This window comes from Podarcis erhardii, assembly GCF_964252035.2.
Source record: "Podarcis erhardii genome assembly, chromosome: 13".
In the NCBI taxonomy this organism is placed as follows: domain Eukaryota; kingdom Metazoa; phylum Chordata; class Lepidosauria; order Squamata; family Lacertidae; genus Podarcis; species Podarcis erhardii.
In genome coordinates this window covers 27,233,241-27,260,586 of record NC_138502.1, presented here as the reverse complement: position 1 = coordinate 27,260,586, position 27,346 = coordinate 27,233,241, and the positions used below count along the sequence as shown (strand labels likewise).

Below are 27,346 nucleotides of genomic sequence, written 5' to 3'. Positions count from 1 at the left end.
TGGATCTGAGAATAGTGGTCACAAATCAATTTTTGGGGGCTAATATTCACATATAATTAAATGCAATCAATCAATCAATCAATCAATCAATCAATCAGTTTACTAATTGCCTGCCATTTAGTACAGTTTAATCAGCTAAAATTATTTCATGGTTAGAGAGCTGTTGTGTTACTGCGCTGCAGATTGTGCATGTAAGTTTGGCTGCAACTCAGGTGATGATCTCCACCAGGCAGGTTGCAGGTGGATGTGGCATCCGTACAAAGAAAAGCACAACTCTACAACTCTACACGCATAAAGCTACTGTGTCCGAGGGAAGGATTCTAGTTTTGCCTTCTGCTAGTTCACAATACACTCAGGGATTTTGGTTTCGTTTATTTTGGTTTTTGTTTGTTTGTTTGTTTGTTTATCTTGCCCCCTCCCCGCCAGTTGTAGTTCAGATTGGTACAGCCCAGTCTCGGGTTGACCATTTCAGCGAAGATCCTAACCCTACTTACCTGGGAGTAAGCCCCACTGACTTCACTAGTTTTTACTTTTGGATTGCACTGTTAGCAAGTTCTTTCAAGTAGCAAACTACTATTCAAAGCCCAGAATAGTCTCTTCATGTGACACAGCCCAGTACTATCTTGTCTTTATTTCTCACCATTCCCGAAACACAACCAGACTTGGATGTTGGCTCACGTGTTCTCTCCTCCATTTCCCCTGCCATGCTTCAAATTAATTTTTTGCCCTCCTGCCTCCCGCATCCTTAAACTGAAAACAGAAAGATGTTGCATAGCACTTTTACAGCCCTGTTGTTTTAGGGAGGAAGGGAGAGGCACACCCTAGCCTCGCTTATCCTAGAGCTCAGGCTGCTGAGGTGTTTTCACACTGAGGCTTAAGGCAGTTGTTGCTGCCATCAGCTCTGCAATGTGTGAAATCTACAATTGGCAGAATGACCATTTGCATTACAAATGCTTCTTCTCTCCCACTTTCTCCTGTGCATTAGCAAAGGCTGAAAATGCACTTAGAATGTAGAAATAGACACTGAAAGTTCCGTTTTTAAGTAGCATTCCTGTTGTGCACAAGAAGTTCTTTAAATTCTCTCTCTCTGCTTTCCTATTTCCCTCTTTTATGTATCTGTAGGGAAGCCTGGGACAGAGGGAGGTGGGTGGCGCTGTGGGTTAAACCACAGAGCCTTGGGCTTGCTGATAAGAAGGTTGGTGGTTCGAATCCCTGTGACGGGGTGAGCTCCCGTTGCTCGGTCCCTGCTCCTGCCAACCTAGCAGTTCAAAACCATGAAGTGCAAGTAGATAAATAGGTACCGCTCCGGCGGGAAGGTAAACGGCATTTCCATGCGCTGCTCTGGTTCGCCAGAAGCTGCTTAGTCATGCTGGCCACATGACCCGGAAGCTGTACGCCGGCTCCCTCGGCCGATACAGCGAGATGAGCGCCGCAACCCCAGAGTCGGCCACGGCTGGACCTAATGGTCAGGGGTCCCTTTACTTTTACTCTTTAGGGAAGCCTGAGTCTCCCTTTACTATCCCTCTAGTCCAGAGAGTGAAATCCATTTGCACTAACAAGCTTGTACATGTGTACAGAAGCGTACTCTTATGTGTATGCAAAAAACCTCAGGGTGCTTCCAGACAGGTGTTTATTGTGAGCTGTATGCATGGAAGAGGAGTCAAAATGCAAGCCCATATTACCCGTCCCTGCTTAATTCAGATTTCCTCTTTCTGGGGGAAATCCAGAAAGCTCTGTTGCCAACACCCATTTGCAATAATAAGCCTTCATCTGGGAGCATCCTCACACACCCCATGACCCAATCTCCTATGCATAACTCTACACGTTGTGCTATATCGGTCTCCAGGCTCACAGGCGAGGCACTGGGTATTGACATGCACAGCCCCTGCAGCCAGGGCCGGCCCAAGACTTTTTGCTGCCTAAGACAGAACAGCACATGATCCCCCTCAAAAAATGAGGGGCATGGTATCTAAGACTAAGCATGTCATTTTGGCACCTGAGACAGAAAATCCACCAAGTGCCTCTCCCTCACAGTAAAAATGCAATAAGAATACATGAAACAATTTGCTGCCCTTTCATGACACCCAGAATCTGTTGCCTCAAGCAACTGCCTTGCACTACCTAATGGTTGGACCAGGCTGTACCCTATGCTAAAATTCTGCATCAGGCAATCCACATTCTTTTTTGAGAAAAGCTGCATTAAGTCACCCCAGCCATAAGGTTTATAAACCTGTTCTTTCTTTCTTTTTTTTCCAAAAAAGCAAACGAAAAAGGAAAGACAGAAACATGAGTTTCTTAGGAAACTGAATTTTGCGCCCGCAATCACATAATGTGCACTTTCTGTGCTTCCACAGAATTGTGGCACGTGCGACACCTTGCCTATTGAGGCCAGTATTTTTTTCAATCAGGACAACAGTCCTCAACGTGTTACAGTCCCAGCAGTGATTAACCAGGCCCCCTCCCCCTCATCCATGTTGACTAATTTCTGTACTGCGGTTTTGGGACAGGAGTGCTTTGAAGGCCCTCTGCCTTCAGTTTCAAAATGCTGTGTAAAGTGCAAGCAAGCAAATTAAGTAATCTGCCTATGGCCCTTTTTGTGTGTATGTGACTAATTTCAGTGCCGATTCAAATATGCCTGAGGTGAGTTTGAAGCTAAGTTGTCAAAACAAGTTGTCGAAAGGGTTAACTTACAATGCTGCAAGTTTCATCTATCACGCCTTTGTGGTTAATGCTGTGTTATTTTATTTAAGCACACATTTTATTCATTATGGGAACCTTCCTCTGGGACAAATTTCAAAGAGGTTATCATTTTATGCTCTCTGGAAAAGCCACAGAGAGACCTTGTGGCCATCTGCTGTTAAAAGAAGGATGCTGGATTAGGGGGAACCTTCAATATTATTCAGAGGGGCTCTTATTCCTTATTTACAGAGGTACCTCGGGATACAGGCGCTTCTGGTTACAGACTCCGCTAACCCAGAAATAGTACCTCGGGTTAAGAACTTTGCTTCAGGATGAGAACAGAAATTGTGCGGCGGCAGCGGGAGACCCCATTAGCTAAAGTGGTACCTCCAGTTAAGAACAGTTTCAGGTTAAGAACGGACCTCCAGAACGAATTAAGTTCTTAACCCAAGTTACCACTGTATTTATTTTCATACATTATCCCCGGGGGTGGGGAACCTTTCCAGCTTGGCAGACGAGATCATTATCCCCCCCCCCACTCCACAGGCCGGCTTTAACAGGTGGGCGGGAGCCACCCATCTGTCAATCACCTGGCATCATGGAATTCAAGGCAGTGCCCCGATACAGACCTCTATGAACCCTAAATGGGTTCATAGAGACACTGAATTCATGAAGGTGAATCATCTTTCAGGTCAATTTAAAATGTTGCTAGGGATTACCTGAATTTTATTTCATTTTATTTTTTGGTACTGTGAATTTTTATTATTACTTCATTTGTTTTGCAAAAAAATTAAATGGAAATAAATTTTTAAAAATGCACTTGTAAAAAAGGCCTGCATTCAATGTGACATAAGCTTTCAGGGATCACCAAAACATCAGATGCAGTGGGTTTATGCAGCTACAATGTATTTTTGAGTATTTAGGATGCCACAAATTTGTCCTTCCTCTTTTTAAAATAAAAATAAAAATTCTGAGAAATCTTCTAGGTTTGTGTGAGGTTGTGGCCAGTACTATCAGAGCCACCCACTATTACCCTATGAAGTCTGTGTGACCTAGAACACACCCAGCACTTTCTCCTTTCTACATATTGTGCGGAGAAATGCATTGAGAACAAGACGCCTCTCAGAAAAGTTGCCTGTTAATCCCAGCAATCTCATTAAAGAGCTAGCAGTAAGCTTCCAAGAAATAGTGACATGGCTCCAAACTGAAGAGTACACAGTTGGAAAATCTCTTCTCCAGGCTGCTGTGGGGTGGAGCCACAAAGCTAGCAGGTGGGAGGGAGAGGCGAAGGGCGGTGGGGAGGGTGGCGCAGTGCAAATCTTCTGGCAGAAGTGCCAGATTGACTCTGCCAGTGTGTTTGCACTGTGCTGACACCCCGACGCCTCGTCTCTCTCCTGGTAAGCAACGGTGACCCGCCTGCCAGGAAGTTCGCGTAGCGGCTCGGCCTCACCTGGTGAGCCACTTATTCCTGTTGGATACAAGGCCAGATCTATAGACAGAACGTTAAGAATATTAGCAGTCCTCTAACTGGACCCTTTACTTCCCATTGGGATGGAGAGAATTAACTCATTGTTGTTGTTCTGTCTTGCTTTATTAACATAACATAGTGACAAAGGGGATTTTTCTGCATTGAAACTTTCCTTGCTGTTTTCTCTTTATAGCATTTTTCAGAGTTTGTGATCCTTGTAAGCCAGTAAGCATTGTTTTGTGTGCTTTTGTTTTTTAAAAAGAAAGAAATCACAGATCCGTTGGAATAACTGCTTCCTTGCTTTCAGTTTAAGTCTTTGTCTTCCAAGCCTTCCTGGGCTTTGCTCTCCAAATATCTTATATATATTGATGCCCATGACTCTCACTCTTCCACCATTGCTGCCCTCGGCCACCAGAAGGTGTGATATGTCTGCAGACTGTCCATTCTCTCCTGCTTCCCCTCACAAGGTGCTGCCTTTGTCTTGCCCTTCTTCTGTAAAGCACAATTCTTCCACTAAGTCCTTTGTCGTGAAGCTTTTCGTCGACCCCTTTGCACCTCATATCAGGATGCTCTTGAGTTGCAGCTGCATAGGAGCCTCTTTTCCATAGTGACGCCTCAGGCAAAGGGGGAGGCTGTGTAAGAATGATGCAGCCACATTGAAAAAGGGGGCTCACCACATGGACCATTTTGCATACATACTCTTTCCTTGTCATCCCTCCCTCCCTCCCTTCTGCTTCGCTGTCACCTCTTTAGATTATAAACTCCTCAAGGCAGAGACTCCCCCCCCACCACCACACACACCTTATGTAATAGTATGTGTCATGTACCTCAGTTGCTCTGTATAATTTAATAAATAATGATCACTCCCACTAATAGCAAACTCAGTTGCTGAGTGCCAACAGGGTCAGAGGCAGTTTGCTGGGTAGGGTGGAGCTTTTATGTTAGTTTCCCAGCAGATGGGTTGCTGTTGCATCCCAGAGAGAGATAGGGAGTGTGGAAACAGCAGGAAAGTTGGTGCAGTAAAAAACGCACTGGCAAAGCCAATCTGGCACTCCTGCCAGAAAGTTTTCACTGCACTGGCCTCCCTCTACTCCCTGCCTCCTGGAAAGCAATAGCAACCTGCCTGCTAGGAAGCTAACATAATGGTTCTGCCCCACCTGGCGAGTTGCTTCTGAACAGGATAGTATCCAAAATAGGGCCTCTGAGAAATAAGAGAGAGGACTTTTCATGCTTAGAGGAATCCCAGAATTTGCAGAAGTACAAAGAATATTTTGTACTTTGAAGGGGGAACTTTGAAGGCTAAAATAACATCAGCATCCCTAACCCCCCCCCCCAAACCCCCCCAGTGAGCATGCTCAGTGATCACAGAATGCTAAGTATCTGTTTGGGTGGGCTGGGGAGTAAAAAGTGATGGGGAGGGAGAATTGAATGGTGTCTTGCGGAGAGGTTATGACTGGCTGGAGCACTGAACAGTAGCATTCCACAATAAAGCATTCTGTTTCTAACAGTGCTAATATTAATGATAAACTAAGCATGTTTCAAAGGGTGAAGATGTTGTGGTTCCATCAAAGCACATTTTTTTCTTAGCACATCCATCAAAGGGCTGAACGCTCCCCTTTCGCACTTGCCTTTTCATGTGTTCTGGGCCTGCCTGCAGGTGTCTTGCAAGTCTTACTCAAAATCAAATGGAAAGATGGGCGGGACAAAGTCCCCCTCTGCGTTTCGCAAACTACAAGGTCCAGACTGTTCATTAGCAAGAGGAAGTGTACAATCAAGATGTTAATTCCGTTAGGTTGTTTGCTCCCCTTTTGTGAGTCTGAGAAATTGCAAGGTTTCAGTGTGTGTGGTGTTTTTGCCCCTTAGCTCTGCTGACCACAGGGGTGAAACAGAGGTTTGAGAACAACAAGAAGAAAACAACTACTCTACCACAAGTTCCACTCAGCTTTCCTGGCTGAAGTGTTGAGGGCAACTATCTCTTTTCCCCTTCTTTACTATCTCTCTCTCTCTCTCTTTCTCCCTCTCTCCCTCCCTTTCTTTTCGTTCTCCCCTCTTTTCAGCCTGATTTTTCTCTTCATTTTCCCTCATCCAGAAAGCGTGGAGGGAAGGCACATCAAATCCGAGATGGGAACTGAACGGGCCCTTGTGCTGGACCGCTTAGCGAGCAACGTGGCCAAACGGAAGAGTTCCATGCCTCAGAAATTCATTGGTAAGAGAAAACATGCTTTTATCATGAAATCGCACTGGAGTTGTGTTGGTGAGGAACTCACATGTTTGTTCTGCCTGGGATGATTCGAAAGCTTATGTTGGTGCAGGAATTAGTAGCGTACCTTGTACAGGAAGTTGCGTTCACAACCAGATCCCTGATGAAGTGCTCGTTGGTGCCTGTTTGTTCCTCTTCTCCCCGCTTTCATTTCAATGAAGTGGGCAGTTTTACGTGCATTTGCAGGATTCTCCCTGAAAAGACTAGGAAAGCTATTAAGGCTGCTGATTCGAACTCTGGAGACTTCAAGAGAGCATTGGATTGATTTCCAGTGAGATCAGTACTGGTCCAATATATAGCCCAAACCCAGAGAGCTGTGATTCAGGAGGCACATAGTTTGGGGTTGTGCTACTGGTTTGTGTATGAGTACCTATGAAGCAATAGACATAATTCTTACCCTAAGGCAGGATGCAGCCTTTGTTACAGCATATATTCTTCGCAGAAAGATATTTTAGCTGCCCGATGGCCTGATAACTGATTGATTGATTGATTGACTTTAAAAAAAAAATTGATCCACTTTAACTGTGTTGCATATTTCCAAAATCTCAGTAAGCAGGTAGCAACTTACAATTGCTAGAAGGGAACTGCAGTTTTAATATTTTCCTTTCCATTCCATATTGAAACCACACCTAAGGATCAAATAGGGTTAAGCATAATAAACAATTGTGCCCTTAATTCACAGCCCCTCTAATTAAAATTTTCACTTGCCAATTAAAGATGGCTCCTGCAGATTAGATTACTCTGCTAATTATACCACTTTATGATTGAACCCATTTTGTGTTTTTGATTGCACGGATACTATTAATTGGGGCATTTGTGTGTCGGATGAGGACCCGATATGTTTGTGCCTCTCTGCCTGTACTTGCACATAGGTGCACAAAACAAAAAAGGGCATACACATGAATGGTGGCTTTATAGAAGCGGTTTCCTTTAGCTTTTAGCTTTGCTGTTTTTGACATATTTTGAATATGAAATACAGAGAACGGTTCTGATAAACTTCTTCCAGTAATTACTTTGCCAAGTTATCCCATGAAAGATTAATATTACTTAGTACTATTGGGCAGTATTTAACTAAGTTTTACCCAGAGCAATCCCATTGAACATTAATTTCAATTTCTGTAGTTCTTCTCTGAGTAAAACATACTTGAATACCATCCATTATTTATAATAAAATATTAGTACGGTTAATATTGGAACGACTGTTGGTATTGCTAGTCTTTATACTGTTGTTGTTTTTAAATACTGATATTTTAATTCTACTTAATTCTACTAGATATTTTATAATGTTATATTTTTGATATGCTTATCAAAAATTTGCAGAATGAGCTTATGCAGTTTGCAATTTGTAAGAGCAAAAGAAAACACATTTGAAAGACAAGTGGAAAAACTGGAAATCTTCAAATAACAGATTCATTTTGTCTATTAGCATTTACATCTATTCACATATTATCAAAATCTCAGTTTAGGAGCCTTTGAAAGAAATTGATAAAACAGTTTATCAACAAAAACTACCACATTACTGGGCCGGGGGAAGGGGCATAGTTTATTTATGAAGCTGTTTAGGATGTGTTGGATTTCTATCATACTGGGATGCAAAAGAAATTAATAAACGAGCATGCACTTAACGCCTGTGCTCACTGATTAAAATAGTGTTATTCATGGAGTAATTCACTAAACTTTTAGTTGATTTACTGAATTGAAGGTTGGTCCCCCAACTTTTCAACCATTCACTTGTAGCTCTGCCTTAAGCAGCTGTCTGATGCTAGCAAGTTACCTTGCATGTTTCCATGCTATTAAAAAACAACAACACTTAGCCCACAGCACACTAAGAGCTTGGAAGGCCATATGCCATGGGTGATTTAGTAGAGATTCCTGTATTGGAGGGGGTTAGACTAGATGACTCTTGGAAGGTCCCCTTCAATCTCTATGAGTCTCTAACACTACGCGATAAAAGCAGTACCTTTGGACCCCAAGACGCCCAGTTTTCTTGTCTTCAACCTGTCTTTGTGTATCATTCATTCTCTCTCTCTAAATGAGTTTCGGAATAGAGCAGGGTGTTTTCGTTTCAGGTAAAAAATGTCCGAGGCCAAACACTCCCCTTCTACTTCTTTACCTCAAGCTCAAGTTAAGCATGAACCTACTATAATTTTATTTTTATTTTTTTCTAGAATTTTTATTGAGAATTCCATATACAAAAAAAAGAAGAGAGACTTAATAGAGGAGAATCTAAATAATACAATTTAAAGTAAAATTCTGTTATGATAATGCTGCTGTAATAATATAATAATATCAAGTTATAAATGTCCAAGCAGTATACACAGTTTTACAATATCTTGGACCTTATCAATCCAGTAAATTATAAAGACATTCAATTCTTCACCCCTCAAAAATGTAATCACCTGATTGTCTGCCTTCTCTGGCACTTACCATATTTGTGAGTTTGTCCGTTGTTGTTATTTAATTATATTATTACAGGTATTTGTAAACAATATCCCAAATTTTGATTACCCAATTATACATGGATGGTGCCTTTGATTTCTTCCAGTTATAACAGATAACTATTCTACTGGCAGTCAGTAAATGCTGAACCAGTTCAATCTTCCTTTAATACTATGTCTTTAACATAGCCAAATATTTTATGGATTTATATCCCACCTTTTTTCTCCAAGAAGCTCAGAATGGTGTACATGGTTCTCCTCATTTTATCCTCACAACAGCCCTGCGAGGTATATTAGGCTAAGAGGCAGTGACAGGCCAAGGTCGCTCAGTAAGCTTCACGGGAACAATTATTAAGTCACATGTATCCTCTTATTGGACGTGGGTGGTGCTGTGGGTTATACCACAGAGCCTAGGGCTTGCTGATCAGAAGGTCAGCGGTTCGAATCGCCGTGACAGGGTGAGCTCCCGTTTCTTGGTCCCTGCTCCTGCCCACCTAGGAGTTTGAAAGCACGTCAAAGTGCAAGTAGATAAATAGGTACCACTCTGGTGGGAAGGTAAACGATGTTTACATGTGCTGCTCTGGTTCACCAGAAGTGGCTTAGTCATGCTGGCCACATGACCCGGAAGCTGTACGCCGGCTCCCTCAATTCCTGGCTCTGTACCAGTTTGTATATTTAGTGTAATACCGTTTTTGAGCCTTCCTTCAAAATCAAATTTTATAAGCCGAGATCTCTCTGTTATTGTATTTTTTTTATCTGATCTTGCTGCAAATGCCCTGAGACTAACTGCCATCTTCTCTCTTTTAATGTCTTGAATAAAAATAAAGTTGACCTTAATTCTCCAAACCACCCCAGACTCTGCAAAAGCAGAGGGGGAACATTTGTTCACCGTAACCACAGCAGGCTCTCTCTGACATTTACAAACAGGAGTCAGTAGTCACCTGTGCAAAAATGGTGTGTGGGATTTGCAGCTTTTGCACCTACAGCCGGCACAACTTTGATGGACAAGATCCTTTCCCTACATTGCGAACCAGCAGCACTACCTGAGCTCAGGTTGTGATTATGAAGGCAGCAGGTGATGCTCACTTGTCACTGGGATTGGTGGGTTTCACAGGGTTTGGGCCCCTTCACTCACCCACCAATCCATGCTTGTTCACAGAGTTCAGCTGCGAGATTGCTTATATGCAATAACTACTCAGTAGGACCATTGTGTGTTGTGAACAAAGTGATAGAGCAGAGAAAAAACAGGTTCTAACCACTGCTCTGCTATAAAAGCTTGGTACATTATTTGCTTTGAGCCTGATCTACCTTGCTGTCTTTTGCCGAGGATAAAATGGGTGAAGCCCTGCCTGAGCTCCTTGGAGGAAGGGCAGAATAAAAATGTTCCGTGTCAAAATGAAATGTTGGAATGCACTTTACAGTGGTACCTCGGGTTACATAAGCTTCAGGTTACATACGCTTCAGGTTACAGACTCCGCTAACCCAGAAATAGTGCTTCAGGTTAAGAACTTTGCTTCAGGATGAGAACAGAAACCATGCTCCAGCGGCGTGGCGGCAGCAGGAGGCCCCATTAGCTAAAGTGGTGCTTCAGGTTAAGAACAGTTTCAGGTTAAGAACGGACCTCCGAAACGAATTAAGTACTTAACCTGAGGTATCACTGTACTGCGGCGGGCTGCAAGTGGGAATCAACCATTTAAGGAAGGTTGTGGATGAATGGCTCTTTTTATTTCTTGACTCATCCACAGCACGGGTTTCCCTCCCAGAAGAGCCAGAGTATAAATATTCCCAGTACATGGAGTAAAAGGTGGAGTGGTGGCAAGAGTTGCAGACAAGTAAGGCAAGGTATCGTGAGAGAACATGGCACAAATTTTAAACAAGCTTAAGTCATTTTCTCTCCCAAAGGAATTCTGGGGGCTGTAGTTCTTTGAGAGGAGGAACAGAAGTCTAACTGAGGAGACACAGACCCCTCACCAAACTAGAATTCTTTGGGGGAAGCCATGACAACTGACATAAAAACAACGTATGTTAATTTTGTAGATACGCCCTTTGAGCTTTTACGACCTGTTAACAGGAGCCTGCTTCACTTGGTTAAGGCACATAAAAATGTAATGTGTTATGACCCAAACAACAGCCTTGCTGTGTGAGCTAAAGTGATCAGGCCTGAGACACACAACCTGGCACCTTTATTTTCAAGGGAATGCAAGATGTATGACTAAACCACCTGACAAAATAGAAGCTTTGTTTCCTACCCAAATTTTACACAGCTAGGGTGCCCTCTCCCTCATGAGAAGGGCATCCCTCTCTCTTCCCTGATAGGAACAGTTATCCCACCAAAATAGACTGATCATATATATATATATATATATATGTCAAGGGTGGGATGATACTCACACAAAGGATCCTGGCCAGGGATCCTTCTAGCAAGCAAAACTAGGAAAAGGTGAGGCACGGGAGAAGGAGATGCTGCAGACATCTGTTGCCTCTTGGGGTTTGGCTGGATAGTCTTCTCCGAATTCAAACAGCGAGAAAACTGCTTTTATAGAGACATGGGGTGGAAGGCAAAGTCCTGTTCCACAGGATCCAGAACGCCACAAGGTTGCAAAAGCAACACTACCAAAATACAGGTTCTAGGTATCAAAAAATGTCTCAATATTGTCCGCTTCACGTGCTGGGAAACACAATCCCAATACATAGGCCACAAGTCTCCCCCCATATTAGCTAGCAAAGTCCAAATTGCTTGCACCACAGTTTTGGCTTGATTTTCACACTTCACATCCACCAGCCCCAACCTTGTTTTGCTGCTTCCAGCCTCTGTAAGCAAAAACCATTCATATACACACAAGCCCAAATAAATATATCCATTCTGCTCTGTGGTTGCGATGCAGTTGCTAAGGCTTCTTATCTTCAAGTTGAAACAAGCTGCTAGTTGAAACTGCAAAGCTTTCATTTATTATGCTAATTTTTTAGTCTATCTGGGTCAAAAGCAGTTAACTTAAAATCGAAGGACAAGACAGAAAAAAATGGGTAATGCAATGATACATGTTTTTAAAGCATTATATGCAATAAAGAATGTGTACATATCATAAGCATAAATACCTCAAACAACCATTGACTTACAAGGTTGTCAAATATTCTTCTGCTTTATTAAGCTTGCCAACTTACTAAATAATACAACAAATGCATTTTAATCATGACAATTGACACATCAAGCATCACAAACTTTTATGGACTAGTACTCATGTCATTTTACTTATTTATTTATATATAAAAAATTTCTATAGCCCTGTTTCATAAAAAATATATCAACGTGGTTTACAGCAGTAAAACCATTAAAAAGTTTAAAACACCTATTAACCACGGTGAGAGGATGTATTCTTAACTGCCTGCATAGGACTAGTGCAGGGATGTCCAAGCAGTAGATTGTGATCTACTGGTAGATCCCTGGCTGATCCTGGTAGATCATGGGATCCTTATCGTGTACAAAAAGTCATGGGGGAAAGGCTAAAAAACTGTGCAATCCTCCCCCAAAAAGCTCAACTCTGGGCACTTCACGCCTAAAAAAAGCTAAACAATTCTGGGCAATCCACCCACCTCACACACGCTATTCCTTCCTCCAATGCCAATGGGTAGATCACTGCCAGTTTTTTTCCATACTGGGAGTAGATCACAGTCTCTTGGGAGCTGGATATGCCTGGACTAGTGGAATAGAACAGTTTGCAACAGGTGTTTAAAAGTTGGCACAGAAGGCACCTGCTGAATCTTCATTGGTGAAGTCTTTCACAGGACTGCACTGATGACATTAAAGACTTGGTTTCTTGCTTAAAGAGGTATGGCTAAAAAGGCCATGAAATCGACACAGAAGTTCTTCCATATTTCTGTGCAAAGATCAAATGCGTATAAGATAGGAACACTGACCTTAATCTATAGTAGTAATTTGTGACAACACAATCTTCCTGGCAATACTAAAACGAATTGAAAATTTGAAGAGGAGAAGAAATCCTCAGTCTGGATGAAATCTAATTCCCTGATAAATTCTTTTTTTAAAAAAATAATCTTTATTAATTTAAAATACACACTTATACAAAGAATTTACAAAGAATTTACAATCTCATACTACCAAAAAAATTAAAGAAAAAACAATTAAGAAAAGAAGAAAATACAGAAAAAATAAAGAAGAAAAAGCAAATTTGCGTACATAAAAAAACCTTAATCTTCCTAATTAATACTTAATTAAACACTTAGATAAAAAAGACTTCTGACAAAACGAGTCTTCCTATCATTCTCATTGTGCTGATTATATTGTCATTGTTTTTTCCGCGCAGTTTTATATTCTTTAATATTGTTCCCGTCTACTCCACAAACGGTATTTGTTGTGTTTACAAGTATCACTAAATTTCTGCTAATATGGTGTGATTGGTACAATATGATCTTATATAATTCTTAAATATTCCCTGATAAATTCTAATACCTACTCTAGATGCTCTCTTTTCTTAAAGGATTGTGACTTTCACAACAGCATTTGGGGTAACTGAAATGCTCTCGCAGTGGGCTCTGAACGTTGTCACTTTTGCTGTCCATTTCATTTCATTTTTTTTGCATAGAGATGGATCTGCTTAAATCTAATAGTCCTTAAATCGCCTCAAGAATTTTTGCGGCATTTTCTGAAACAGATGAAAACAGTTACCCCTCTCAACTTTTTAAAAGACAAACACAAGTTTGCAAAACATATTTATTAGTCGAGTATATCACCTAGGAGCTGGAACTGAACATAGCTTGCTTCCCCAATAAGCAAATAGCAAATTCAGGTTTGCTGTTGTGTAACATGTGCAGCATGTTTAAGAAGAGGCACAAGTACAGGTGCTATGTAGTGTTCAACGAAGAAAACAAAGTCCTTTTCACCAATTAAAACACCAGCAAACCTGAGCCAACAGGTGCACACTCAGTAGGGAGATGAAGCCAGTGGCAAATGCAATGGACCTGTATGATGAAATAAGTGTTTACAAACATGTACTTGTCGCACACATTACCTGCTTGAGGTATCAGGCAATGCAGCGTCTAAGGAGTAGTTGACACAGCTGAATTTCCCCATGCAACTTTGTACACTTTTGCCAGCAGCCATGATCGTGGACCAAGGTGTGCAAAATCCTGGTCACATTATTGGTATTAGTACTGAATTTTTATTCCACCCTCCTATTCAAAGGGTCCATATAACCCCCTCCCCTCATAAAGCTAGCAATATAAAGCAAACATCAAGTTCTGTACCTGGGATGCCGTAACAGAGTCATGTCATGTTCCATGACGCTGTCCAAAAACTGTTGTCATTAGTGGGAATGTAAGTAGGGCGTCTCCCATAGATCTTAAGGCCCCGGCTGTCAGGGGAGATGTGTGAGGCCTAGCTTTTCTTCACATGCTTGTGTACCCACGTGGAAGATTGTGTGTGTGTTTTGTGGGGGGGGGGAATTCAACAATGTGAACTGAGCTGCGATTGCACCTGCCTTATTGGGGTAAGATACAGTTTCTGCAAGGTACAGGTTGGCAAACAGTTTCTTGAAGAGTGGGTTAAGAAAGAAGGAAACACGGGTGTCACCGCAGCACTGTTTTCTGACGCTATGTTGTTGTTGTCAATTAAAAAAATTAAATTACTCCATGCGGTGGGGTTTCATATAGTGTGACTTTTTAAAAGTGACTCACTCTCTGTTATCCTCCAAGGCACACTCCCATGAGCCTCTTGTCTGACCTTAAGCTGACTTTTCATTAAGTACTAGAGCGAAAAATTGCTTGGAGGAAGATGTTTGGATCTCTTCCTACTTAGATCATCCTTTCCCCATCTGGTTCCCTCCAGATGCTCTGGCTGTGGCTGGTTGGAGCTGTAGTCAAAATTTCTAGAAGGCACGGGGTTGGGGAACACAGACATAGGCATTAACTCAAGTAGCAGAGGGTTAGATACCAGGAACTGGACAATAATATTAATGGATAACCATTTCTGGGTCCTATGCTTGTTCTCTGGGGGAAACTGAGGTGATTATCTGGTGTAGAACTTGGGCCTGGTCTACACTCACAGCAAAGCATGGTGGGAATAAGGAGCCAAAGAGTCTTGAATCGATATGAAAGAGGTGGTAGGCTGTGCATCTTCAGATGGCAGAGTTTCTTCTCATGCTAAAATACGGAGAACCATTTTAGCAGTACTCATTTCCTGCTCTGCTAGTCCTCTGCTGAGGAGGATTCTGCCTCCTTACAGAAGCATTTAAAAATGTCACACCCAGGGCCGGATTTAGGTTTGATGAGGCCCTAAGCTACTGAAGGTAATGAGGCCCTTTATATGTCCAGCTGTCCTTTGTCAGCAACAAATTGTCACTGTTTTTCATGTTGAATATATGCTATACGGTAATTTATGGACCTAATATGTCCATTTGCACATAACAAAATATGTATATTATCAAAGTGATTGTTGAACTGGAATACAATTAAGAAGACGTATATTAATAGTGAAATACAATTAAGAAGAAGTATTTTTGGGGGGAGCCCCAAGAGAGTGGGGCCCTAAGCTATAGCTCGTTTAGCTTATACATAAATCTGGCACTGGTCACATTCACCAACCTTCACCTCTTCCAAGTAGTACAGTCCATTTCACGATCTTACGACTTGGCGCTTAATTAGACATTGAGAGATGACATCATTACTCTGTGTGTTGCCCTGCCTTGCTGCCAGGGAATGACAGAACAGCAAGTGGCGTGATGGTGTTACTGTCATCTTTGAAATAGTAAAGCCCCGAGGTACTAAATTGGACTGTACCATCTTAGACAGCACCAGACAGGCAAGGGACCATATTTTCAAATGCATATTTTCAAAGGGGGGACCATTTTCTGCAAGTAGAAACTAGGACTGGAAGAAGCAGGCTGGGCTGATCTCACAACTTCTCTGATAGTTTACGGAAATGGAGTTACATATTGGGGGAAAATGGCATTCCTACCTGGAGTTCTGAAGAGGTACAGGCCATGCTACCACCTTAGGACGGGAGAGAAATACAATCCAATATCCATTTAAAGGGAGCCTAAGTTGCACTTTCTGAAACAAACACACAAACTGAAACACAGCCATCCTTTCAAAAACGTACACTTTGCTGAATTTTGCAATGCCGTTCTGCGGCCAAGTAATGTGTGCAAAAATGCATGTACCGGGAGCATGCATAGAAATGCCCATATTAGTGAAAATAGGATGCAAACGCATTATGTAAAGGAAGAGAAATTGCTTTGCAGAAATGTGCATATTAGGAGAAAATTGCACTAAAAAGCTGGTGGATTTTCAGGACATTTTAATTTTTTTAAGAAATTGCAAACATATATGGAAGTGTGGAGAATTGAACTTAAGGTTGGGAAAATGAGCAAATGTGAGGAACCGAGGTAGTCAGATTTTCTCACTCCTGCCCCTCACCCTGCTGGATGTGGAGAGTAGGCCACAGTTCTCTGTTCAAGCCCCACAGTCCCTGGTTGGGAAACAAGGGAGGGCAATGAGCTTCATAGAACAAGGCCAGGTCAATTAAAAACATTAATTGAGAGGGTGAAATCGCTGAAATGACACCCACAACTCTACACCAGCCCAAAACAATGTTATAAGCGTATGCATTGTGGGTTGTTGTTTCGTTTAATTCCATGTTCTTGATCACACTTGAAATTGTGCCAGTGTTTTCTGGGTCACTTTGTGGTTTGCCACCTGTGATTAATACCCTTGAGTGTCTGCAGCCGCCGCTGTGCTATTAAGTGGATCAGATTGGGTACAAATGAGCAGGTGGAAACCATAATTCCTATATGTCCTATTTTTTACTTAGTGACTCAAATATTTCCGGTTTGGGGTTTGCCACAGGGTGGAAATATTTCACCCTCTGCTATCTCTTTCCCTACCAGCTTTCTGCTTATATACCAAAGGTGAACCTTTTCTGACTACCCCTATTCCACAAACACTTTTTTCTCTCTCACAGTGCTAACCCCCAAACAGGAGGTGTTTTTAGAGCTTTTGAAAGCTTCGCCCCCCTTCGGCTCAGGCCTAGTGTTAACTCACGAGAGGAGGAGCACTCATTTGGAATATCCAGAGAGCGAAGCTATATGTAAGGGGGAGGGGAGCTACCCTTGCATTTTGGATCAAGCAGGAATCCAAGAGCACCTTAGCATTACAAAGTTGTAATTCAGAATTACTGATTCTGCTGAACGGTATCAAAGCCAGTGCAGTGCTTGGAGGAATACAGCAAACCAGGATAGGGCTAGTGAGTCATATGCAAAGCATGGTGGAATCTAGACTTTCCTTTCCCCCCTCAAACACAATAGTGGTTATCTAGTAGAATGCAAATTTACTGGTTGGGTAAATAAAATACTTTATGGTTGGTAATCCTCATATTTCTCCATTCTAAACATGTGTTGTAAGGTCCATTTTAAAATGCAAAGCATACATTTTCCCACAGCCAGAAGGAGAAACATAGCATATATTTTTTCAAAGCATATATTTTTTCAGGGCATATATTTTTTCAAGGCAAATAGCTGAACTGTTGCAACTTAGCCATTCTTCACCGAACTGTGGCCAGAAATACCTATTCACCATGTAATTTCACCATGAAAGTTTCATACGGATAGGACAAACTGCCTTCGTTGTGTGGTGAACAGAATGTTTTAAGCTTCCTCTAAGAGAGAATGCTAAAAAACATCAAGATGTTTTGAACTGTGGATCCAATCTTAGAGAAAAAGTCAGCATTCCCAACATTCTCTCGTCCTCAAATGGTACCAAGAAAAAGCAATAGCCAAGACAGGACTGTGCAGATGAAGAGAGGGAGCCATGCGAATTGGAGAAGCTTTGGATCTTAATGGCTGGGATGACCAAAGGCAGGGATGATCCAGGGATAGCTCCCCACCCCCAGTGGCACCTTCTGTAAGTGCCAAAGGTAAAGCACAGCCATGAGAACACTATTGTAGCAATGGCAGCATCTTCTCGCCATCCCTGAAACAGAGTTGCAACGACTGCACTAGCAGTTCTCATATAGGAATTCAGTTTGTATTGATGTTTCGCAACCTTAACCTGTTGCAGGATCTTAGCTAGACCCAGTTGAATATAGCAGAGCATACAAAGACTTTCAGAAGCAATCAGTTGCAGGCAGGCAGGATGAGGCAGGAACAAGACGCTGCTACCAGTAACTTGGTTACTTAGGGGTGTTTATTATTTACAGCAGACTTTACAAGTTACTATGTACGGGATACAGGCACGGATCTTAACTCTCTCACTGAACAAACTCCAAACGACTCTCAGAACACCACACTGACCAACCAACTATCCAGCAAGGAATGCCATGAGTCATCATGCCTATATGGAGACCTCAACCAATAGCAGAGTTGTATCCAAGGTCCCATATCTCTAGGAAGAATAACTCCCTCTGCTCAGTCTCCTTGGCCTTCGGCCAACTTCTTAATTGCTTTGTGGGAAGCTGCATCAGATAGCACGTAGTCAAAAATCCCAAAAGTTTATCTCTGCAGAATGTACAGAGACACACAGTAACTTCCCGGGGCTTGCAATACAATATACCAAATATTTATAAGTCTTCCTATTGCCTGCACAGAGCCCGCCCTAACGCTGGATATTTTCTTAGTTAATCGTATTCATGAGTTCAAAACAAGAAACTGAAAACTTTCAGCATCCCTTGAGAAACGGGGCTAATTTTCTTTGATTCATCTTTTCTAGAACTGGCATCTGAGTCATAGACAAATGTCATTCTGTGGGGGATTTTTTCTTTTTAAAATTCCTTTTATCTATCAGATGGATCACAAGATTGACAGAGAATCTTGTCAGCGGGTTCTCAAGCACATTACTAAAGAAACGTGAGTGGTTGGTTTCAAACCCATCCACTGAAACAGCCTGCCAAGTTTCGTGGTCCTTGAGTCATAGTACTGCCAGTGATAAATATCTCAAGGGTTTGACATTCTGGTTTCTATCCTTCAAGCACAGAGGATTTTAATATGAAAAACGCCATTGCCTGCTGTGTGTGAAAATGTTGCTTGTGGCAGCAGAATTCCATTGCCTTATGGCCAAGGCTGAATGGATTCCATGGTACTATAACTTTACCAGAGAAGTGCAGAAACTGGCTGCAGAATTCAGCTGCTGGAAAATGTCAGCTTCCGTTTTATCCTATTTAAAAAAGGCAGGTTTCAGGACCGCAATACCTCAAGGACTGCCTCTTTCCATATGAACCTACGCAGACCCTGAGATCACCTTCTGAGGCCCTTCTTCATGTGCCTCCTCCTTGAGAGGTCCAGAGGGTGGAAACATGAGAACAGGCCTTCTCTGCAGTGGCTCCCCATCTGTGGAATGCTCTCCCCAGGGAAGTTCGCCTGGTGCCTTCATTATACACCTTTAGGTGCCAAGCAAAAACATTCCTTTTTAACCAGGCCTTTGGTTGACCTGATGGGCACCCTAGACCATTTTAAAATGTGGCTCTTTTTTGGGGTGGGGTGTTATTGGGATATTGTTCTTATTTTGATTTTATATATTGTGATCTTTTTCATGAACCGCCCTGAGACCTCCAGGTATATAAATTCAATAAATAAATAATAAAATAATCCGTAAGCTAGACCTGAAAGTGTTTAGGGAATGCTAGTGAAAGCAACAGGGCAGGTCGAGACAGAGTAGAATTTGTAATAGGGGTGGGGCCTCAATACCCCATGTATTGTTTTTAATAGTATCTTATATTGTGATGTTGTGCACTGCCCTGATACTTTAGAACATGGTGGCACAGAGACTTCCGGAGGCGGCGTGAAGGGTAATGGCTGCCCTTTCCTAACCGGGAAGGGAGCTCCGCTCGAGAAAGGGTCGTCCGCTACGGCGAAAGCGGAGACCCACAACGGAAACCCGCAGGCGGCAGAAGCCTGCGGTCCTGGGACCCGGCGGGCGCCAGTAGCGGCCCCCAAAACGTTGAAGGAACCCCGTAAGGGGCTCCGGATCGTGGAGGAGGCTGCGGCGCTGAGGGTCGTTCCGCAATCGGCGGAGTGAAGCCGCGTAGCTGTTGCCAGTGAGCGCTGACCTTTCTTCCTGAAATTTTTGCTTTGAAAACAACAACCCGTGAGTAAATAATTGACTGTATGCAATTTGGAACTTTAAAACATTAAATTTGGCTGAAAGCGGAGTGACGAAAAACAGGAAGTCCGTCTTCCGCTCCCGTTGAACTTGAACGCAAAGAGCTGGAGGAGTGGAGGCAAAGAGAGACCTTTTAAACTATTTGATCTGAGCACCCATTGAACTTTATCTCAAGTGGAATAACAATTTTATGTACTGGACTTTATAAATTTTAGCTGCATGGGGATATCTTTCTTCTCTTGGAGCTACATTTTAACTAAAAACCCCAGGTGCTGGAGCTGCCTGAGAAATTGAGCTGTCAGTTTGCAGTTTGCAGTTTGGATACTTTGAATCTGAACTTTGAAACAATCTGAGAGAGTCTGAACTTGCTACTTTGAGGCATTTGGATTACCAGTTTGCACCACCAGAAACACTGTTGCTGTATTAAACCCTAACTCTGCTGAAAAAATTTTTATTGAAGGTTCTTGGACTTTAGAAATTTGACTTTATTTTAACTGAAATTGATCTCTTCCTTGAAATATTTTAAACTCCCCCTAGAGGATTTGGGACTTATAGCAGTGACTCGTATTTTACTTTCCTTTTCCCGGCCCTCTGTTGACTGTTACCATCTGGGCTGCTGCTTTCTCATGGGAACAACTCAGCTTGACCTTGACTTTTAGATAACTTGGAATGAGTGGTGCAAGAAGGAGAGGAAGAACTAAACAAACAACTTTGATAACTTTAACCGCAGCCTCACAGGCACGTAGATCATCTGTGCCTACTTTGCCTTCTGAGGAGGAAGCTGCCTCTCTGCCATGGGCAGGGGAGGGAGAAACTGAGGAATTACAATTGGAAGATATGGCCTCAGGGGCAAGCACTGCTATTCTAGAGAAAATTTTTGAAAAATTAGAATCTTTGGACAAGAAAGTAGAATCTTTGGACAAGAAGGCTGATGAGCAAACATATAAAATTGACCAGAACACAGAATGTTTAAATAAATTATCTGGACAAGTTGCACAGAATACTCAAGCAATTGGAGAATTGAAGGAGGCTGCAGGGGAAAATCGGAAATTGGCTGAAGATACCAGCCAAAAACTTGAAAATTTAGAACAAGAGGTAAGACCACTCTGCAAACAAGTAGGTGAACACCAGACCTATCTATCTATGATTGAACTGCGGAACCGGGAGAGCAATTTAAGGATAAGAGCAATACCAGAAGTGGAAGAAGGCAACCTAGCTGAGTTTTTGACCAAAGAATTCTCCAAATTTTGGAGCTTAGAGGAAAAGGATTTTAAAATTGTTTCAGCTTTTAGGCTCGGAAGACTTATAAAGAAAGAGAAGCCCAGAGACTGTTTGATAACATTGAGGTCAAAGGAGGAAAGGGACAAGATTCTGGGCCTACACTACGGAAAGTCACTGGACATTCTGGACAAAAGAATTGAGATCTACAAGGATATTCCTAAACAACTGTTAGATCTTAGATCTAACTACTTGGAGTTGACAAGATTACTAAGGAAGAATTCAATCATCTTTAGGTGGGAATTTCCTCAAGGACTATCTTTTACCTTTAGAGGGAAGAAGATCAAAATCAGAACATTGGAAGATAGAGATAAATTTCTGAACGTATACGGAGAGGACCTTCACAAAGGAATTGATCAACTTCCAGGGCCTGAAACACCAGAGGTACCTGCACCCTTGGACCCTGAAGATCCTTCAAATAAGGTACCACCCCTTGAAAAATAACCAGATTTATTCAGGATGTCTCTGCAACTTTTGAGTTGGAACATTAATGGCTGTAACATCCCGGAAAAAAGGAGGAAAAATTTTTATATACTAAAAAAAGAACAATTGGACATTATCTGCTTACAAGAAACACATGTGACTAGGCTCCATAGAAAGGTGTTAATAAACAAAAGACTTGGTCAAGAATTTATATCTTCGGATAGAGTAAAGAAGCGAGGAGTGGTGATATATGCAAAAGAGAGCCTGTCACCTAAATTTTTATTTAAAGATGAACATGGAAGAATCTTAGCAATTGAGATACAACATCAAGGAGAAAAGATTCTGATATTAGGAATTTATGCACCAAATGACGGGAAATCGGAATTTTATAAGAAGTTGCATGAGATTATGCTGGACTATCTGGACTACAACAACATCATTATGATGGGAGACATGAATGGGGTCGTATCGACTAACATGGATAAGTCACAAAATCAAAATGTTACAAAAGACGGCAGACTACCAAAGACTTTTTTTGAAATGACCGACAATATGGACTGGATTGACATTTGGAGAACTAAGAACCCCCTGGGAAGAGAGGGAACATTCTTCTCTGAAGCCCAGCTGACTTGGACAAGAATCGACCAAATATGGATAACTAGAGGTCTGGCACCCAAGGTTAGAAAAGTGGAAATCTGCCCAAAGACCTGCTCCGACCATAACGCGCTGAAGATGGATATGACACTTTTGCCAACCGGCTCCTTTAGATGGAAGATGAACGATAGCTTGTTTAGAGACCAGGAGATTATTAAGAAGGCCCAAAAAACTCTGAAGGACTATTTCGAAATAAATATGAACACTACGGTGGAAAAAAGAACTATCTGGGACGCAAGCAAAGCTGTGATGAGGGGGTTCTTGATACAACAGAACGTCGTAAAGAAAAGGACACAAAATGAAATGAAAGATAAGATCTTGCAGAAAATTAAAGAATTGGAGAAGAAATTAAGATCAAATCCGAAGTCACAGCCAATTCTGAGAGAAATTAAACTATACCAAGCACAATATTCCAAACTGATAAACCAAGAAATAGAATGGAAGATTAAATTAATGAAACAAAAAACTTTTGAATCGGCGAATAAATGTGGGAAACTGCTTGCTTGGCAGTTGAAGAAGAGACAGAAATTAAATACAGTTACAAACCTAGAAATTGAAGGAAGAAACATTCAGAACCCCATGGAAATTAGAAAGTGCTTCCAGAGATACTTCAAAAAATTATACACTCAAGGGCCGCAAGATGAGGCTGAGATTAAACAATTTTTGGAAAGAAATGGACTAACAAAGTTGTCACAAAAAAACAGATTAATCCTGAACAACAAAATAACACAACAAGAGATTGAACAAGCCATTCAGAACATGCAACTGGGCAAATCTCCAGGGCCAGATGGCCTGACTTCCAAGTATTACAAGATATTAAAAGACTATCTGATCCAACCAATGATGGAGGTTTGTAATGAAATTATGGAAGGGAAGAAGGCGCCGGAATCGTGGAAGGAAGCTTTTATCACATTGATACCAAAATCTGAAACTGAAAAGACACAACTCAAAAACTATCGTCCCATTTCCCTTCTGAATGTGGATTACAAAATATTTGCAGACATTTTGGCAAGCAGACTAAAAAGAGTTCTTAATGAAGTAATTCATAAAGACCAGGCAGGCTTTCTCCCAGGTAGACATATGTTTGCTAATACTAGGAACATTATTGACATTTTGGAACTTTTGCAAACAGACATAAATACAAAAGCAGTGTTAATTTTTATAGATGCGGAGAAGGCCTTTGATAACATTTCTTGGAAATTTATGAAGGGAAATTTGAAAGAAATGGGAGTGGGACGGGGGTTTGAGAATGGGATTGATGCAATATATTCAGAACAAAAGGCTAAACTGATAGTTAACAATGTGGTTACAGAAGAGTTCAAAATTGAAAAAGGAACGCGACAAGACTGCCCGATTTCCCCTTTGTTATTTATCTCGGTTCTGGAGGTGCTCTTGAATATGATCAGAGGGGACCGGTTGGTGGAAGGGATTCAGGTCGGAGCGAAACAATACAAACTTAAAGCTTTTGCAGATGACCTAGTTTTGACCCTGCAGGAGCCAGAATCTAGTACGAAAAGAGTATTACAATTGATTCAGGACTTTGGTCGGGTGGCGGGATTTAAACTAAACAAACAGAAAACCAAGGTGCTGGGAAAAAATTTGACAGATATAGAGTCAGAACGGTTTCAGAGAGAAACAGAATTAACTATGGTTAAAAAGGTAAAGTACCTAGGGGTAAACATAACAGCAAAAAACCTGAGTCTATTCAAGGACAACTATGAAAAATGTTGGTCTGAAATTAAGAGAGACTTGGATAGTTGGACAAAATTGAAGCTTTCTTTGTTAGGCCGAATTGCTGCTATTAAGATGAATGTATTGCCAAAAATGTTGTTTTTGTTTCAAACATTACAGATTGTGGATAAAACGGAGTGCTTCCGGAAGTGGCAGAAAGATATATCTAAATTTGTCTGGCAGGGCAAAAAGCCCAGAATTAAGTTTAAGATATTAACAGATGCGAAAGAAAGAGGGGGCTTTGCCCTGCCAGACTTAAAGTTGTACTATGAAGCCGCAGCTTTCTGCTGGCTAAAAGATTGGCTACTTCTCGAAGACACTGACGTACTGGACCTGGAAGGTTTTAACAATGCTTTTGGTTGGCATGCATACTTATGGTATGACAAAGTTAAGATCAATAAGGCCTTTAAGAACCATATTGTCAGGAAAGCAGTGTTTAATGTCTGGACAAAATATAAAGACTTATTGGAAAATAAAACTCCAAGGTGGCTTTCACCTCTGGAGGCTAAGGCCCGAAAAAGACCCAATATGGAGGCCAAATGGCCAAAATATTGGGAAATATTAGAAAAAGATTGAGACAATTGGAAATTGCAGAGTTTGGAGAAAATGAAGGATAAGGTGCGAGACTGGTTACATTATGCTCAGATTAAAGAAGTTTTTAAAAATGACAAAAAGTTAGGGTTCCAGGTGGAGAAATCGAAGTTAGAAACAGAATTGTTAGAACCAAAGACCAAGGTACTATCTAGAATGTATAACTTGCTGCTAAAATGGAATACACAAGACGAAATGGTTAAATCGGCTATGATAAAATGGGCACAGGACATTGGGCATAACATTATGTTTGAGGACTGGGAAAGGTTGTGGACCACTGGGCTGAACTTCACCGCATGTAATGCTCTGAAGGAAAATGTAATGAAAATGATATATAGATGGTACATGACCCCAGTTAAACTTGCCAAAATATACCATTCGTCTGATAATAAATGTTGGAAATGCAGAGAAAATGAAGGAACATTCTTTCACCTCTGGTGGACATGCCCTAAGGTGAAGGCCTTCTGGGAAATGATATATAATGAGCTGAAAAAGGTATTTAAGTATACCTTCACAAAGAAACCAGAGGCCTTCCTTCTGGGTATTGTTGGCCAGAAGGTGTTAAAGAAGGATCGAACATTTTTTATGTATGCAACAACGGCAGCAAGGATTCTCATTGCAAAAAACTGGAAAACTCAAGATCTACCCACACTGGAAGAGTGGCAGATGCAGCTGATGGACTATATGCAACTGGCCGAGATGACCGGCAGAATCCGTGATCTGGGAGAAGAGAAGATGGAGGAAGACTGGGAGAAATTTAAGATGTATCTACAAAAACATTGTAATTTGGTTGAATGTTAAGAAGGATGCTAGATTATAAAAAACTGGCCACCACTAAACTAGATTTAAATTTGATGATAAGTGAGACTAAAGAAAATATAAAAATTTTTTGGAAGAAGTGCTAGATTATATTTGAATGAGTGGACATGAGATTGTAAACAAGTTGATAATTTGTTTGGAAAAAAATTTTAACGATGTAAATGGGAGCGGGAGACGTGAGGGAGTCCAAAGAAGTGATGAAATTGTTGTAAAAGAAGTAAGATTGTTTATTATGTGTGCATTTATATTTAAAAACCTTAATAAATATTTATAAAAAAAAAAATAGAACATGGTGGCACAGAGATGCTTTTGTACGCAAAATGTATTTATAAAAGTATTTTATGCTGCCACAGTATAAATGTAAGGCGGTTTTAGAACTTTACCCTGTAACGTCCTCATGCATCCTTCTGTCCCACAGGTGAGAAACGCTCCAGCTTTGAAGTGAATTACAACCCCAGCTTTGCGTACGAGAAGGAGAGGGAGGCCATGTTGCAAGGATGCCTGCTGGACCAACAAACCATCAACAATTCCATGGGTTACCTTGGCGCAGAAGCCCTGCGCCCGCTTGTGCAGAACCCGGCACCACCGACCTCGGAGATGGTGCCCGTGATCAGCAGCCTGTACCCCCTGGCGCTCACCCGCTCTGAAGTGCCCAACGGCAACCCGCAGGAAGTGGAAAAGAGCCATGCCCAGCTGAGAGACAAGGCTACGTCTTCCGACAGAGGCCTTTCTCCAAACAACAGTGGCCAAGATTCCACAGACTCAGACAGCAACCAAGAGGAGCACCAGAGTCTTGCCTACCACCAGAACCAAGCGGCTCCTCCTCCTCTGCAGGCCCGTAATGGGCTCCTGGTCTACAAGGAGCACCCCAGATCCTACGAGATCTTCAGGCCGCCCGTCGTTTGTCCTCGTGACGTCTTGAAAGTCTTCAACAAGGAAGGCGAACCCATTGGGGTCTACCGATGTGACCACTGCCGTGTCCTCTTCCTGGATTATGTGATGTTCACCATCCACATGGGATGCCACGGCTTCCGTGACCCTTTCGAGTGTAATTTGTGCGGCCACCGTAGCCATGACAAATATGAGTTCTCCTCCCACATAGTCCGTGGTGAGCACAGAATGGGACTGAAATGAGAGCAGAACTTCTTCCATCAGTTTCTGGGGAGATTCATGCACCGTAACCTAAAACCAGTCCGAAACCAAGTTCGAGTATTGTGTGATTTCTACCAAACAACCTGGGGTGTGTGGGTGGGGAATTATAACTTTGTAAAGATGTTGTGGGTATTTCCTTAACTCCATGGAGCTACAGTCTTCAGGGTTCCTTGTCCAGGAATGTGGGGAGTTTAAGACTAGTTTACATTTGTAGTGTAGTCAGATTTTTAAAACCCTTAAAAAAAAAAAAGTGGAGAGATTTCGTTGACATTTTTCTGTACCAGCTGTAAAAAAGGTTCGGCCAGAGGTGAGGAATCTGTAGGCCCCAAGCCCAGATGTCACATCACCCTTAGCACCCTCCAGAAACGTGAAAAATTAAGCGGTATATAAATGTCCCACCTGCCTGTGGGAATCACATGTTTGATTGGTTCACCCTAGGGACGCAAAATAGCACCTTGCATTTAGAAAATCAACATGCCAGAAACAAGTCTAGATTGCAGGCCATCTCCCAAGCACGCTGTTTTCCTGAGGGGAGTGGGGAGCGTCTTCTGTCAGAGGGCATTCAGTCCATTGATTCCCTTCCCAAAGGCAGGCCTCCTAAAGTAGTCCAACCCACATTCTTCCCTTGGCGCCTTGGCAATGAAAAAGAGGGCTTATCTACACTTACCTTTCTCCCTGTTCCTTCCAGGCACAGGTCTGCACTTAAAAGCTCCATGCCCAAACATTTGCAGGGGCGGGGGGAGTTGC

The 27,346-nt window shown here is 42.0% G+C and overlaps 1 protein-coding gene across 6 annotated transcripts in view; it reads left to right on the top strand.

The window, feature by feature from the left end:
• Window positions 1-26,650, top strand: part of IKZF3 (IKAROS family zinc finger 3) — a 59,532-nt gene extending 32,882 nt beyond the window's left edge. For 4 of the 6 annotated variants that reach the window (XM_081837029.1, XM_081837028.1, XM_081837027.1 and 1 more), the window contains 2 exons: window positions 6,237-6,353; window positions 25,866-26,650. In XM_081837029.1, coding sequence (XP_081693155.1) covers window positions 6,237-6,353; window positions 25,866-26,581 — 833 coding nt within the window. In that variant the 3' untranslated portion in view covers window positions 26,582-26,650. The other 2 variants (XM_081837032.1, XM_081837031.1) reach the window with 2 other exon arrangements.
• Window positions 26,651-27,346: the final 696 nt, after the last annotated feature.